This window comes from Felis catus, chromosome X (assembly GCF_018350175.1).
Source record: "Felis catus isolate Fca126 chromosome X, F.catus_Fca126_mat1.0, whole genome shotgun sequence".
NCBI classification, from domain to species: domain Eukaryota; kingdom Metazoa; phylum Chordata; class Mammalia; order Carnivora; family Felidae; genus Felis; species Felis catus.
Window position 1 is genome coordinate 54,718,018 of NC_058386.1, and position 17,738 is coordinate 54,735,755.

General features: G+C 37.3%; 1 protein-coding gene across 2 annotated transcripts in view; it reads left to right on the forward strand.

Annotated features, from left to right (window-relative positions):
- The window catches only part of AR (androgen receptor), a 181,336-nt gene that overhangs the window by 134,184 nt on the left and 29,414 nt on the right, over positions 1-17,738 (forward strand). For both annotated transcript variants that reach the window (XM_004000575.6, XM_045051332.1), the window contains exon 3: positions 9,813-9,929. In XM_004000575.6, the coding sequence (XP_004000624.3) occupies positions 9,813-9,929 (117 nt within the window). The remainder of the gene's footprint in view (positions 1-9,812; positions 9,930-17,738) is intronic.

Below are 17,738 nucleotides of genomic sequence, written 5' to 3' on the forward strand. Positions count from 1 at the left end.
AGTTGGAAAAACAAGATAAGAATGCAGACTGTCTTCAGTCCTCCTTGAGTCACACTCAGGAGAACTCTGAGACTCCCATCAGAAATTCCAATATGAATAGAAGAATTCTTTTTTTTTTTTAAATTTTAGTTGGTTAATATACAGTGCAATATTGGTTTTAGGAGTAGAATTCAGTGATTCGTCACTTATAAACAGACCCCAGTGCCTGCCCAACTTTATACTCATCACCCATCTAATCTATCTCCCACCAACCTCCCTCCACAACCATCAGTTTGTTCACTATCATTAAGAGTCCCTTGTGGTTTGTTTCCCTCTTGTATCTTCCCCTCCTTCTCATATGTTCATCTTCTTTGATTCCTAATTTACACATGTGAGTGAAATCATGATATTTGTCTTTCTCTGATTGGTCCATGTCACTTATTACATTCTGGCTCCATCCATGTCATTGTAAATGGCAAGATTTCATTCTTTTTGATGGATGAGTAATATTCCATTGTATATATGTATATACAACACCTTCTTTATCCACTCATCAGTTGATGGATATTTGGGCTCTCTCCATAGTTTCACTATTGTTGATAATGCTGCTATAAACATTGGGGTGCATGTACCCTTTCAAATACAAATATTTTTGTATCCTTTGGGTAAATACCTAATAGTGCAATTGCTTGATTCTAAGGTAGTTCTATTTTTAGTTCTTTGAGGAACCTCCATACTGTTCTCCAGAGTGGCTACACCAGTTTGCATTCCCACCAACAGTGCAAGAGGCCTCTCTTTTCTCTGCATCCTTGCCAACACCTGTTGTTTCTTGTGTTGTTAAGTTTAGCCATTCTCATAGGTGTGAGGTGGTATCTCATCATGGTTTTGATTTGTATTTCCCTGGTGATGAGTGGTGTTGAGCATCTTTTCATATGTCTTTTAGTCTGGATGTCTTCTTTGGAAAAGTGTCTATTCATGTCTTCCCATTTCTTAACTGGGTTATTCCTTTTTTTGGGTGTTGAGTTTGTTAAGTTCTTAATAGATTTGGATACTAACCCTTTATCAGATATGTTGTTTGAAAATATCTTATTCCATTCCATACACTTCCTTTTAGTTTTCTTGATGGTTTATTTTTCTGTGGAGAAGCTTTTCATCTTGATGAAGACCCAATAGTTCATGTTTGCTTTTTGTTTCCCTTGCCTTCAGTTACGTGTCTAACAAGAAGTTGCTGTGCCTGTGTTCTTCTCTAGGATTTTGATAGTTTCCTGCCTCACATTTAGGTTTTTCATCCATTTGGAATTTATTTTTGTGTATGGTATAAGAAAGTAGTCCAGTTTTCCCAACATCATTTGTTGAAGAGACTTTTTTCCATAGGGTATTCTTTCCTGCTTTGTCAAAGATGAGTTGACCATATAGTTGTGGGTCCATTTCTGGGTTTTCTATTCTGTTCCATTGATCTATGTGTCTGTTTTTGTGCCAGTACCATACCATCTTGCTGACTAAAGCTTTATAATATAGCTTGAAATCTGGGGTTGTGATGCCTCAAGTTTTTTGTTGTTGTTTGTTTGTTTTTCAGGATTGCTTTGGCTATTCGGGGTCTTTTATGGTTCCTTACAAATTTTAGGATTGAAGACTTCTGAATCCACCTTCCTTAGGTTGTTCCTATTTTCTTAGTGCCTGCCACATTCCCTCCTAAGATAGGAGAACCAAGGTCAAGAAAGAAATAGAGATAACACACCAGGTCACATAATGATTCAGTGGAACAGAAGGGCTGGTCCTTCAGTCTTCTTTCCTCCTCTGTGCTTTTTTACTGTTCTACACTGCCTCTGTCTTTGAAGCATAGTGTTAGGGCCCATTTGAGAAGAGATATCACATTGACAAAGTCAAGCATCAACATCGAAGGTCATAGACTTGGTTTCTGATCCTGCTTCTGCCACTTACTAGCTGGTGACTGCAGGTGAGTCATTCAGTGCCTCTGAACCTTATTTTCCTCAATTCTAAATTAGGAATAGTAGCTACCTGAAAGGGTTTTGACAAGAATTAAAATAAGTAACGTCTTTGAAGGCACCTTGAATAGTACCCAAAGTACAGTGGGATTCCCCTTCCCCTTTTTTTCCTTTGCTCTCCCTCAGGAAGTCAAGTGTTACTCCTCTTTCACACTTGGAAGAGGCAGTATGGGTAGATGTAGAACATTCAGGGCACATAAGTCAGGATAGAGGCAAATAAGATATTTTCTTGGTTATAGTGGTTAAATAGAAAGCATATGCACTCTCTATTGAAACTGAGCTATATTTTTTGGTATCAGTAATCACTCTGTATTTCAGATTTCCTCATATATAAATTGAGGATAGTGTTCTAAACCCTCCCTCCATTGACAAAAGGCTCAGCAAGATAATGAATATGAAAATTATTTTGAAATAATAAAGCAAATGTGCAGAGAACACAATAGGCAAGACTTCAGTTTTAATCCTATCACTAATTGACTGTTTAATCTTGGTCTTATCCATTCTGCTTTCTGGATGTCTGTAAAATGAGAGTGTTGGACTAGATGATCTCTGCAGAGTTCCTTGCCTCTTCTGACATTCAAGGAGTTTATTATTTAAATAATAATAATAGATAAGATCTGTATATCTTTATGTATTTATGTTGTTTTCACATTTATTGTCTCATATGAAAGTAGCACTAAACTGCTGGACTAAGAATAGGAAGTCCTGGATCCTTGTCCCTATTTTGACGTTGACTCATGCTATAACCTTAAGTTTTTCCCCCATTCTCCAAGTTTCAATTTCTTAATCTGTAAAATAGGAGCATGGGGGTTGGACTAAATCAGTAGGTCTCAACTTTTCCACATAGCCTTGGGGACTTCTAGAGTTTCTCTAAAGTGTACTACAATGCTAAGGCTGCAGAGAACGGGAGAAAAGGAGAGGTGTAGCAGGATGAGTTCTAAGTTTCCTATGCCCACTTCAGGCAGATTTGGTTTAATTTTGTTTTCTATATCTGGGCCTCCATGTGCTATTTCACTTGTAAAAAAGTTTCATTGCAATATATAAAAAAAAACTTGAATAGATGTGCTATAAAGCCTCAGGTATTAAAGGCAGGATTCAATGAAATATGTTGTTTGGTAACTTCATTTTTGTTGTTTTAACAAAACACAATATTGTGAACATAGTTCCAAGTAAAAAAAAAAAGAGGACTGTACAGCATTCTCCTGCATAAATATGGAATAATTTTGTCATCTCCCTAATGTTAGATATTTAAATTTTTCCAATATTCTCTGTTTACATAATGCTATATTGTACTTCTTTTTTTGGAATTACTGGTTAAAGCTTATGTGTACTTAAATTTTTTGGATATTTTATAAAATGCTCTCAAAAAGTTTATATTCCTACCAGCAATACCTCTTTGCCAATACTAGTATTTAATCATTATCAATCTGACTTATGAAAATGATATCTTCTTTAATTTGTATTTCTATGATTTCTAGTGAAGTTTAATTCAACAATTTTCATTTTTTATTGATCATTTATATTTCTTCTTCTAATTGACTTTTCATGTTTGTTGTCCATTTTTCTACTGCACTGTTCATCTCTGTATATCAAGGAAATCGACCACTGTTTTTCCATAGTTGATGCCAATATGTTTTCATTAGTTTATGGTTGTCTTTGAGTTTGATTAAAAAGTTTAAATGTTTTCTAGTCAACTAAGTCTATCAAAATGTTCACTTATTTTTCTTTATTGTCATTCTTTAAAAAGCCCTTTCTACCTTAAAAAATATATCACCTATACTTTCTAATAATACTTTAATGATTTCCTTTTATTTTTGTTTTTGTTTTTTTCATTGACATCTTTGGTCATTATGGAGTTTATTTTGGTTTCAACTAGTAATTTAACTTTATTCTCTTTTTCAAATATTTAGCCAGTTATGACACCAGTTCGTGAATAAATCATCCTTTTTCCACAGATTTAGAATTACATATTACATATATGGAGTCTGTTTTTGGCTTTTCTGATCTCTTCAACTGATCAATCCATAGTGGAGTCACTATCAAACTGCTCTAATTATTATGGCATTATAATACTTTAAATGTCTGATAGGAAAAGTCTTATTACTCTTTTTTTTTCAAAAATATCTTGGCAATATCATAAATTTTACTACTTCAGGTGAGCTTTGACATTATTTTGTCAAGATTTTGTTGGGATTGTTTTAAATTTATAGATTTCACTGGGGGAAGGGGACCAATCAATAACTTTACAATATTGCATCATCTCATCCAGGAATACTGTACATCTTTCCACTTAATTCAGGTCTTTTACATACCTCAATATATATTTTTTTAGTTTTGTTCATATAGGTCCTTTATTCACACTCTAGTTATAAAGGATAAGTAGTCCTGAGGTGCCTGGGTGGCTCAGTCAGTTAAGTGTCTAACTTTGGCTCAGGTCATGATCTCATGGTTCATGGGTTTGAGCCTTGCATCGGGCTCTGTGCTGACAGCTCAGAGCCTGGAGCCTGCTACAGATTCTGTCTCCCTATCTCTGCCTCTCCCCTGCTCATTCTCTCTCTCTCTCTCTCTCTCTCTCTCTCTCTCTCTCTCTCTCTCTCTCCTGTCAAAAATAAATAAAACAGTAAACAAATAAATAAAGGATAAGTAGTCCTGTGTTCTTAAGTCTTTTCTGTAGCTTCATAATAAACATGACAATTCAGTCCTCTCATTTGCATGATACCTCAGGTGATGGATAACTCCCCTGCTTTAACTGATATGATTTAAGTAGGATTTTTCAGAATGAACAAATTGAAAGAAGCCTAATCAAACATTGACCTCAACTCACACTGCATGGCAACACCAATGAGGATGACAAAAAAACAATAGAAATGGGAATTCTATGGAGACAATATCTGAAGGCAGTCTCATGCCTTCTGTTCTTGGTGGAGTTTTGGATCATACTTAAGCTTTATGATGGAACAAAAGGACCATGAAGAAACATGTAGAACATCATCAGCCAGTCAAGGATTTCAGAGCCAGCTGGCAAGCAGAGGACCTCATGCTATCCCATTATGTGACCATTCATAGTAGTCAAGTGTTTGCAGCTGTTCTAATAGGAGATTTATCAAGTACTTAAATATGCAGCTGGTTTGCAATTCCAGAGTGTGAACTTAACCTCCTTCAATGAGAGAGGATTTTTTGTATTTTGCCAAAAATTTCACAATGGCATTTTTTGTGAGACTCATTATTACTTGTTGATATAGCCTTGGTGTTCAGAGAACTAGGTGTAATATTTGTAGAATCTGAGGAGGAGGAGATGGATAGGAGTTTGTGTTGTCTGTGTTTATTATTCAGTCATCTAGGCTACTGCATGGTAATAGAGGACTTTCTAGGACCACCTTGGAGCATACCCAGATCACACTTACACTTCTGTCAACTGAATACCAAGAAGGCATTCATAGGTCCATATACTTACTAAACAATGAACAAGGATACCTAAAACCCAGGTGCTCTGTCTTGAGGCTACACCCACCCACACTACATCTCCATTGGATGAAGTTGCCAGATTTTTCTCTGGCTCTACCACCAATTTCCTGTGGCTTGGGGCATGAGATTTCAATACTTTGTGTCCATTTTCATAACTGAAGAGTCAGGCATCACATAGGGACATTTTGTTATAAGGCTTCCAATATTCTTTACAGCCCAAAGATGAGTTCGTTCCAATTAGACCCAATGGGTCAGAACTACAAGGAGATAAATCATGAGTGTCCTGGAAGGAAGAGTCTTATAACAGAGTCCAGAAATGGAATGGGCTTCAATTCAAGAAACATTGGGGCAATCTTTACGGGGATATTACAGAGGGAATTCAAGCCTTGTACAGAGGAGTGTGCGTGTTGTGAACAGATACTATTTAAAATTGTCCCCAATCTGTAAGATTCATAGCCTCATGGTCTGTGATTTAGAGCAAACTAACTGTGATGCCAGGCAGGTCAGTTTCATCTTAGTGAGCATCATTTTATTCAGCTATAGAATGATGTATACAATAATCCCTATTATACTCCTTTGTACAAGATTGTTACTAACTTTTGTAAGCTAATCAAATGGTAGACATTTTTAATCTTATGTTACTATATTTTATATTATGCTTTAATTTATTGTCACTTTATGTTATTGTATGTTTTATATTTATTACATATAAATAAATATGTAAAATACACATGTTATTGCATACTGTATTTTAATTCACTGTTATTATTAGGAACCCTGAAAAATTCAGCCATATTGGAAAAGTAGGATAAATAGGAAAGAAGTAATAGCAACCCAGTGATTATACATTGGTTCTGCTATCATTTGAGGAAGTTGGTAATTCAGGCAGGAGAAGTAGATTGGAAACAACCTTGAGAGGTTTTTCCATCCCATTTTTGTTCCTAATCCAAACTTTACAGATGAGTTACAGTTCCATTTTTAGGAGATTCCTTCCATATCCATATTTGGGAACCTTCACCACTTGTGTTACCATTAAGTATCATTTAAAACTTTAGAGTCACTATTCTGCTTCAAAGAAACACATATTTCATATTTATGCATTTTTATGATTTAATATGTTGTATACTTTATATGTTCACACACATATACACAAAGATTACACCATATTGTGGGTGTACACACACACATTCATTCACACATGCATGAGTACACACATATGTGTAAGAATGTTGTTTATACATATGTTGCATATGGCTTGCAATAGCAGTGCCTAATACTGTGTTAATTGCCTTTATTTTTTGAAGGGCTGTAGAAAACAAAGAGAAAAGATCAAATGACTGTAGATATAAAAGGTAATGTTACAGCAAGTTACTATCCTAAAAGGAGGGAGTTGAGGGTGAAGAGAGAATTATTTTGGTTAATTTCTTGCTTATTGTTAATACTTGTAACGTTTATATAAAAGACTCTACAAATATGTTATGGATAAAATCCAGATATCTTTTAAGACTCCTTGAGCTGGATATGGAATTCTTGAATTACTGTATTAGTGTACACCTGAAACTAATGTAGCACTGTATGTGAACTATACTTGAATTAAAATAAAATAAAGAAATAAAATAAAATAAAATAAAATAAAATAAAATAAAATAAAATAAAATAAAATAAAAAAGACTCCTTGAGCTGGAAGAGATTTTAGTGGTTTTCCAGTTCAACCTATCACATTATGAATGGAGCTGAGAAGCTAAAGGACTTGTGCAAGGTCATATGGTGAGTTAGTAATAAAACTGAACAAGGATTCAAATCTCATGACTTCCAGCCTAGTGCTTTCTCTGTCATCTGGGACTTAAACATTTTTGTTCAGCAGAGATTTTCCTCTGTAACCTCAAAAGTGAGTACAGTGTCTGGCCCATAATAAATGCTCAATAAATGTTAAATTAATACACAATGGCATTGGTTGTACTGGGCTTTGCACTTATTCCCAGGTAAATTATAAAGGATATCTGTGTTTTAAGCCAGGAGACATTCTGGGACAAAATATGAACCATAACTAGGGATATGATCTGAGTTTCAAATTGAAAAAACAAATTCATACTTTTTCCACTGTAATCTTCTTCATTCACAGGATGGTTTACTTTTAGCAGCGGAATCTAGAACTCCTCTGGGAGCCCTAATCCTTTGGCTCTGTAACCATTCCTTTGCAAACTTGGGTTCAGGAGCTAGTATTTTCCTGTGGAAGAAGAGATTCCTCAAAGAAGTATTCATAACTTGACCCTATTTTTACTAATTAATGTGACAAACTAGTCCTGAGGATTGCAGCTGCACCAAAAACTGGGGATGTCCCCATTCTAGAACATCCATGGCACTGGAAGTGAACCCACTGGAATTGGATACAGGGCCTCCCCTCTAGGAGTTGATACTCAATGACTGAATGGCACTCACAGCAACATCCTTTCTGTGCACAAATAAGAATCTGCAGTTTGCAGCAGAAAAAGGCTGTTAGTAAATTATGTGTTCTGTTAATACAAATGGTAGAAAGAGTACTTGTTTAGAGGCCTTAGTTTTCTCATCTGTTAAGTAAAAGTAATGATAGTACCTATGTCAAAGAACTGCTGAGATTATTCATTTAAATGGGATATGTAGGGTCACCTGGGTAGCTCAGTGGGTTAAGCGCCCGACTTTGGCTCAGGTCATGATCTTGCAGTTTGTGGGTTCAAGGCCTGCGTTGGGCTCTGTGCTGACAGCTCAGAGCCTGGAGCCTGCTTTGGATTCTATGTCTCTCTCTCTCTCTCTCTCTCTCTCTCTCTCTCTGCCCCTCTCCTGTTCACACTCTGCCTTTCTCTCTCTCAAAAATAAACATTTAAAAAAATAAATGACATATGCAAACTTGCCAGCATAGGCTTGGTTCATAGCAGGTGCCTATTAAGTAGTAACATTCTTCCTTGATAGGTCTCCAGTTGAGTATTCTTCAGGCAAGTCACATTCCCAGAACTTATCCTTGGAATGAAAGGGTTATACTGGAGTAGTTTTTAACAGTTCCTTCAAGCCCAGCATTCGGAGTCCTTTAACAAGGGGAAGGGAATGAGAGAGTAACAGGGTGGAGAGGAAGGAAGGAAAGAAGGAAGGAAGGAAGGAAGGAACAGGCAGATTTTGCTGACCTGGCTACTAGTGAGTCTCCTACATAAAATAACCTACTATAATACAGTGTTTTCTGTGCCTGATATGTACATTTTATGCTGAAAAGGGAGGGAAAAGCCAAGCTATAGCTAAATTTATGTGTTTTTCTCCCGCTATCAAATAGCAATTGCTCTTAAATTTTTCTTCCTTTTCCCTACCACAAATATGCTTCCTCTGCTAAAAGAAGCCTCCCTAACATCACAGTCTCTCACATAAACTAAAGCACAGCAGTAAATGAGAAGGACTTGCATAAAGAAGTCTTGCATGTTTCAGAGCAGCAGGATGTCTGTCTGTTTATGCTGGCTACTCTGTATACCTGTGGATCACCATTTGTGTATTCATTCAGTCAGTATTTGAGGGCCTACTGTATGCCAGGCCTATGTTAGGAGCAAGGAGGCAAAATGTTGAGTAAAATATGTATTTTTTAATGGACCTCCATGTCTTTATCTGAGCAGCTGTGATCCTGAAGATCTCTGAGTCTGAACACATGTATATGTTTCTGTGTATCTGTGACAGCTCCAGGTGTACACGACAGCAATCCCCCCCACACACACACTGGCTTCAGAAGACTTCCCTTTGCCTGGTGTGATTCACTTCACAGGCATTGAGCTTTATCTCTGTTTCGTTTTTATAACTTGCAGGATTGGGGATATGATAGCTAGCAATTTAAAAACAACTAGAAATATCATGGAGTTCTTTCTCATATAAGTTTTACCTGTTTTTTTTTATTATGAAAAATAAGCATTCTGTTAGCTTGAGTATGATCCTTTGCATGAATACAGGGGTCAGGAGGAAGAAACATTGCCTAAGCCCAAGTCTCTGCTGTACCATGCTAAAGGAGTGGTAATTTCTGCCATTGATCATTTTCCCATGGGTGTTCGTGGCTTTCAGTAAAGGTAGAATGTCTTATTTTAAAAAAAACATTACGTAGTTCTTATCATGAAGGGAAGTATCAACAGGACCTCAATTGTTCATATTGATTAAAAACTCCTATGAAAACCAAACAATATAGCATAGAATTAAACTAGCCTGTGTAATTCTGTGTGATCAAATTCTTTAGGGCCATTCTCTGTCCACTTCTCTTATCTGGCAGGGTTACCTTTATGTCTTTTCCACCTAGAAATACCAAAGGAGAGAGACTCTGGAAATGCATTAATAGGGTGTCTACTCTTCTGTTTGTTCTCCTAGGGAAACAGAAGTACCTGTGTGCCAGCAGAAATGATTGCACCATCGATAAATTCCGAAGGAAAAATTGTCCATCTTGTCGCCTACGGAAATGCTATGAGGCAGGAATGACTCTGGGAGGTATGATACTTTTCTCCCTTTGTCTTTCTCCCTTTCCTTCCCTCATTCTCTTGTTCTTGCTTTGAACCAGATTTTCCTCTTTGGTGCTTCCTAGGTGGCCAGCCATACTCTAGATACAGGCTGACCCCTTCATATCCAATGTGGCTATCAGCCAGCTGGTGCCTTTCTTTATCCTTAATGATGTCACACCCCCACTCTAGGGCTTAGCGTAGGAGCAGAAGATGTGAAGCAGGGATCAAGTCCCATCAGGGGACGAGTGAGTGTGGAGTCAGAAGACACAGTGATACTGGCCTTATGTTATTGAATGATGGCTAGGATGAGAGAATTATGGAATTGAGAATAGTCACAGGTGCAGGATGACCTAGGCACAGGCTGGCCCTGAACAACCAGGAATATCCTCAACTAACTACTCCTATATTGTAGGGCTGGCCATCTGGAATGAGAAGCTGCTTCTCTTTGGAGCCTATGACTAGACTGCCAAGCAGAGCCAGTTTTCTATCCCATATGTCCCAGGGTTGAGCAGGCCTTTTAATCATTTCCTTTTCTTTGCAAATCTATTGATAATTTCCAAAATAATTTCTTCAATAGCACTGTAGCTTTACAGAAGGAAGATGCAGCTTTTTCAAGGGCAGCCCTTCATCATAAGGCTCTCTGTCCCCTAGTCTGTGTCTACTGTGAACACTGTCACCATTCCAGAAAGTCTTGGCTTACACTTATATTTCCCCCTCCAAATTCATCATTTCTTCATGTATATGCCCGCACAGTGGCATGGTACTCTCTGCTGCCTGATGCTTCCAAAATGAAGCACCTTTCATGAGAAAAGCAAGCTCATTAGTCTACTTTGATTTGGAAATGGGACTTGAAGAAAAGCAAGCTCATTTCTGAATGCCTGAAACTGTAGCCTCCTACCTGATTACTCATTATCAGCTTGGAAAACCCAAGATCCTAGAATCCTGCCATTTCCCCTCCCCCTCTCAAAGCTAATTTAGTGCACTTGTCCATCACTGGCTTTCTGTGAGGTGCTCAATACTTCTATCCATGTACATTTTTATGTAAACCAACTTGTTCTCTATGTGTGGGTCTTCATGTTGATAGCTGTATCCTCCCCTCCTTTACAGGCCAATAATAGTCTTTACACAGACCAAAGTCCTACAAATAACTCAGGTTCCATTTGAAATAGTTGTAACAGAACCATCTCAAATAGTGGCTAGTGCTCCCAGACATGGCAAGCAGATGCTCTGTGAGTAATCTTCCAGGCAGCCACATCAAATGAGACTCAAATATCTGAGAAAGACCAACCTTGTTCTTGTTTGCTTATTATACTCCAGAGAAATCCTACAATTGTGTCTATGGTGGGGAAGAAGAGGCAGGACTGGGGTGGAGAAATGCAGAAGGAAAGCCAGGAAAGATGACAAAGGAATAAGAGGGATATAAATAAAGGGAACAAAAGGGATAAGAGGAATTTTTCTTCATATGAATGTTACAACCCCTAATGCAATCATCTCTCAGTATTTAGCCCTCTGTCCATTGTGTGTAAGAGATAGGGGCTCCCAGGTAGAGAACCTCTTGTTTTTCAATCTGATAATATGAATTGCAAGCCTGCTTTGATGCAGGTGAAGTTAATGATAACAAAAGTTCTCATAAAATTTGGGTCCAAATCTTAAAATTAGTTTCATGTTTCAGCCAACATCCTCCATTATAAAGCAGTCTGTGACATGATTATAGTGAACCCTTTTTGAAAAGGAGTCTGTGCATCTGATAAACTCCTATATTTAAAGTGTACAATTTGAGAAGTTTGACATATCTGTACACCTTCCAACCAAGATAATTAACATATCTATCACCCTCCAAAATGGTTTTACGCCTCTTTGTAACTCCTTTCTCTCTCTTCCTTCCCTGCTTCCCAACCCCACCTCTAGACAACTGATCTGATTTCTGTCACTGGAGTTCTGTTTGTTTTTTTTTCTACAATTTTATATAAATACAAACACACAGTATGACCTCTGCTGTCTAGTTTATTTAATCAGCATAACAATTTTGAGATAAATTCACATTGTTGTATGTATCAATAATTTATTCCTTGATACTGCTGAGTAGTATATCCATAGTATGGATATACTGTAAATTATTCGTTCACATATTGATGGATATGTTACTTGTTTCCATTGTTTTTCTCCCCATTACAAATAAAAATGCTATGGACATACATGTACAAAAAAAGAAAAAAGAAAAGGAGTTTTTGTATACCAGATAATTTCACTTCTCCATATATCAGTCAGGCATAAATCTGTAAAGTTCATGGAGAGAGTGGTACAGTAAGTTTTCAAATTGATTTATTGGATAGTGTGCTCAAATTTGTATGGGCTTGGTCAGCACAATGAAAAGAAGATGAGAGGTACTGTGAATGACTTTCATTTCAGTTCAATTTCTATGATATTTAGAAGCACCATACTAAGCAACAGAGTGCAGGCTGGCAAACTTGAAGAAATGTCTACAAGATACGAGGATTCTTGATATTGTGTAAATGGTCTTACCTTTGGAGTCAGGCAGAACTAAATTAAAGGCCCATCTCCATTATTTACAGTGCTTCCTTTAGGCCTCAGTTTCTTCATCTGTAATTTAGAGATATCACTCACAGAGTCATGATGAATGTGAACATCTTTGGTAAATGACAACATGCTAGACAAATGTGAGGGCTTACTATGATAGTGAGGTCACTAGTAATTTAGATGGTAAGCTGTTTAAAGCAATTACCAGTTGGCTTTTACCCTGAATTACTTGTCATGCCCTATAATATGTAACAATTACAACAGGCAGAACATCACCAGAAATCACTTCTTATCACCTCAAACTAAAAGTACCATCAAAATTCTGTTTGGAAGCCAATCCTAGTAATTAAGGAATCATATATTCAAATACCATGCCAGTAACATCCCAAGTGTTTACCCACTTAAACACCATTGTTTGAAAAACAAACCTTTCCATTTTGCTAAAGTTATTTCCATGTTCCCTGATTCTCTGCTGCAAACCCTTCTCAAGTTTATGGTTAACTTGCAAATTCAGTGTACAGTACATCTTTACTCAAAACAATGGAAAAACTATAGAAAGCATAAATGCAGAGTGGCTCTTTAAATACTTTAGCAATAGACTTCCCTTCTCATAAGATTTGGTTTTGGCATAGACATTCTTATCACATTGAAGGAAAATTCATATAACTTTGTTTTATTCTTCCCATCAGTAAACTCAAAATGGTAGCCAGAAATGGGAACTAGGAGTATGGCCTTGGGCAGTCCCTTCTCCCCTCTGAGACTCAATTTTCCTATCATAAAATTGAGATAATGAGATTTGCCAAAGACCTGTATGGCACTACCATTTTGTGATTCTATGTCTAAAGTCATAGAGAAAGCTTATTAGCCTTTTGGTGGATTATGTATCCATTGCCCTTAGAAGTATAGATAGTCTAAACTTGAGTATTTTGACTTGAATAGTAATTTTAGCTACCTCAGATTACACCTAAGTAAGGTATATTATGTGTCCAAAAATATACTGGATGTACAGATTATTGAAGGAGTGGAGGGCATAAGGGTTATCCTTGTATCTTAGAGAAGCTGGCACACTACAGCTGATGCTTGCTTGGTCTTGAGACCTCAAGATCTCTAACTGACTTTCTCTGTAGTGTTCATCTACTGTTTGGTGATGGGATCTCCATAACTCAGAGATATTTAAAGCACATAGCTTTTTTCCTTTTTGCTTCTAGGCCTATCTACATGTTCACTGCTCCTTTTTTTTTTTTTTTTTTTTTTTTTTTTTAGGAGCTCTTGGTATTTCTTGGTGTTTCCAGGGGTGGTTGGATTCTCAGGGTGGATCTCTTAAAGACTGCTTTCAGGCTATTAACTAACTGCCCATTAACAACTAGAATAGGCCTTTCTTTGAACCTGGTTCATTTATTGCTGCTTTTGGAAAAGTGCACATTGCTAACTGCTTCAAGAATCTAAACCTCTTGCCTACTTTTAGCCTAAGAAAATATTTATAAATATAACTTTCCAGAAAAGGACTTTCTCTCTGATGAATTAGCTGTGGGTTTTTCACAGCCCATAATCAGAGTAAGTGCACAGCCATCTCTCACTTTTGTCTACACTTCCCAAGGATATACTTAGAGTTTCCAAGGTGTAATGAGAAAGAAATAATTGCCCTGACTGGCCATCTTATCTCCTAACCCTCCCCTCCTCACTGAAACCTCCTATTCCTCCCCAAACATTTTTCTTTTTGCATTTTGCAACTCTTGAGTCCTCAGTTTTTAATAAATGACATTGGCACCTGCTTACTCCCTCTTTTCCTGGACCATGGAAGATGGTGGGCCTTTCAGGAATATCATGTAGCAGCCAAACCCAGAAGAAGAAAATAAACCTGGAACATGTGAGAATCTAAAGTGTTCAACATTTTCTTCAGAGGTTACTTTAGCATATTTGAGAAGTCTCTTTCCTACTAGAAGACTGAACTTTACATCTGAGACTCAAAACTGTTAGCATTTCTGCAGGTTTTAAACAACCTCCAGGATTCTCTAGTTGAGAAAATGGCTCAGGGAGCCCATGGCTATGATCTGATGTCATCATGTACACTATGAACATCTTTGTGGTTTCCAGTGTTGAAGACAGTCTTGATGACAGCTCTTTTGTCATTCTCTATGCTCAAGAGCAGCCCTGAATTGCTGCTTCTGGATTGCTGTTTCTGAATTGCTTCTTCTGGATTGCTGTTTCTGCTTCTGGATGCAAGAGAGTGATTCCAGTGATGAAACATTATTCATGGCATGGGTCTTTGGAAGACAAGTTTCACAGCATTTATTCATCCATCTATTTATCTGTTCATCCTTCCAAATAGCCAACTACCTAGTCCTTTCATCTTTCCATCAATTCACTCATCTATCCATTTGGAAAATATTTTTTAAGATTATTTATTTATTGTTGAGAGAGAGAGAAAGAGTGAGAGTGACCATGTGCATGAGCATGCATGAGTGGGGGAGAGGGACAGAGAGAGGGAGAGAGAGAGAATTCCAAGCAGGTTCCTCATAGTGCAGAGCCAGACATGGGGCTTGATCTCATGAACCGAGAGATCATTACCTGAGCCAAAATCAAGAGTCAGATGCTTAACCGACTGTGCCACCCAGGTGCCCCCATTTGGCAAATACTTATTGAGTGCCCACTCTGTGCCAGACACTATGGTAGATATTTTGAGGAGCAAATCTCTGACCTCAAAAATTTAAACAAAGGGAGACAGACAGTGATAATACATCCTAAAGGATAAGAAGAAATTACTAGGAAGAAGTTGGATGAGACAGAAGGGAAGGGGAATTCAAGGCAAAGGACACAGTTTGAATAAATGCAGAGACATAAGAAAAGCACATTGAGAGTTTCAGGAATAGTAAGTAGTTTAAAATGGCCAGATCTGGGGAAATGGGGATGGTAAGCTAAAACCACATTGAAAATGGACTCCATTATTATGCTAAAAGATTTGGAGTTTAGGAAGCTGAAGATCTATGACATGGGATAGACCTATTCATGTATCATTTTGTGTGTCTGTATGGGTTTTTTTTTCCTTCCAAGATTTTATTTAAATTGAAGTTAGTTAACATAGTGTAGTATTGGTTTCAGGAGTAGAATTTAGTGATTCATCACTTACATATAACACCCAGTGCTCATCCCAACACGTGCCCTCCTTAATGCCCATCAGCCATTTAGCTCATCCCCCACCCACCTCCCCTCCAGCAACCCTCAGTTTGTTTTCTGTAGTTAGGATTCTCTTATGGTTTGCCTCCTTCTCTGTTTTTAATTTATTTTATTTTTCCTTCCCTTCCCCTATGTTCATCTGCTTTGTTTCTTAAATTCCACATATGAGTGAAATCATATAGCATTTGTCTTTCTCTGACTGACTTTGTATGTTTGCTTTTTAAAGACAATTAGTGGATTGCAAGTGTGGTATATAGGTCATGACTTAAACTTTATAGAAATACACAGTAGACCAGGTAGAGAAAGAAAAAAAAAGTCTAGCAGCAAATTTTGCTAAACAGCTAGGATTGCAGCCTTGGTTCCTGGGTTAGTTGCCTCCATTTGGTTTGATACCTGCAAGTACGGACCACGTACATAAGTCCTTCCCTTATGCAAATTTCTTGCCTTGGTCTAGGCAAGTGTTTCCTGGTATGGGTTCTGAGAAAACTAGTTCAATGACATGGTCCATGAAAAATGATTTTTAAGGTCAAATAATTTATACAAACCTACATATTATGGTCCTGCTCAGGAAAATTTATAGTATATTTTAGTGTAACACAGACCTTGGCAAGTACTGCAATAAAGTAACCTGAGGAGCTTGGTAACTCAGGATTCCTAGTTTAATTCAACCACAGAAACACTTTTTTTTTCATATAACACCTGTTAATATCCTACAAAACCACTGTTTAATGTAATACACTTTGGAAAACTTGGGTATAGATAAATAATTTATCCTATAGTCAGACAACACCCTTAGCCCAAGTCTTCTATTTTGTAGATGTGTATGCCATTGTTCACCAGGAGAATCAATCAAGAATGGCTTCATGACCAAGAGTAGACCATCCTCACCACATCTCAAGAGTGTGTACCAGAGGCCACTAAAACCACTAAAGTAAACCATGTTGGGTCTGCAATATTCTTTTCATGCATAAAGCATTATTATACATAAAGCATACATACATAAAGCATACATTATTATACATTATTATACATATACATACATACAGCATTATTGTCGAATTCATCTAATGGCCACAAGTACAGCTTCCTGACTCAAGAAACATGCTAGACCAGTTATTTCTGAGAAATATAATTACTTCCAACATCATACAGAATAATCACTAAATATTTTGGATATCCAAATATTCTTCTCTAAAAATATTACTAATCCTTTTGTGCACTTTTTAACCAACCTTTCAACATCTATCCAGAACCTCATTGAGGTGCTACCATATAACCTTTTTGCTAAAGTAAGAAGCCTATAAATCACAGATTTGTAGAATTTGGGTCCCACTTCCCACCCAGTGATTGAATGCCCTCTACCTCTTGTTCATCAGGCAGCAGAGTATCATAAAAAATCAATAATTTGTAACTCAGTTACTGGGATTTTCTCCCTTCTCCTTTGACTCTAATTAAAGCCCTAAAAATCTTCAGCTTGGAGATGCAAGTGGTAAGTCTCGATGCTACTCCTACACACGATTCTCAGATACCTGAGTGCTCCTACAGATCTGCATAACTGAGGAGCAGAATTGCCCCATGAACTTTGATATCAGTGTGCACATGTGACTCAGCACTTACAACCTCTGTTTTTCTTTCTTTTATGTTTTTGGATTTAAGAAGTCCTGTGGTATAGTGGAAATAGTGTAATGCACTCAGTACAGACAGGCCTCATTTCTAGTCCTGGCTCTTCCACCTACTATCTTAATGACCTTTGGCAAATCATTAGATATCTGAGCCTAAGTTCCCCAGCTATAGTATGGGAATAATACAATCTTCCTTACATAAATGTTGTAAGTTTATAAAGAAACATTGTAGGCACACAACATATATCACTGTACCTTCCACCCCTATTTTGGATGATAATTGGCCTGTGTGCTCCCAGTCACCACTGGGGCCTACTCTTTACTATTACAATGTAGCCTTTGGTACTGGTTCCTTGGTTCTCTGGTCTCTGTATTACCTTTGAATCAACTCTTGAAATCTGTTCTCCATGGTCTAGATTGCCATCCTCTGGTTGATTACATAAATACTTGGTGACACATTGGAG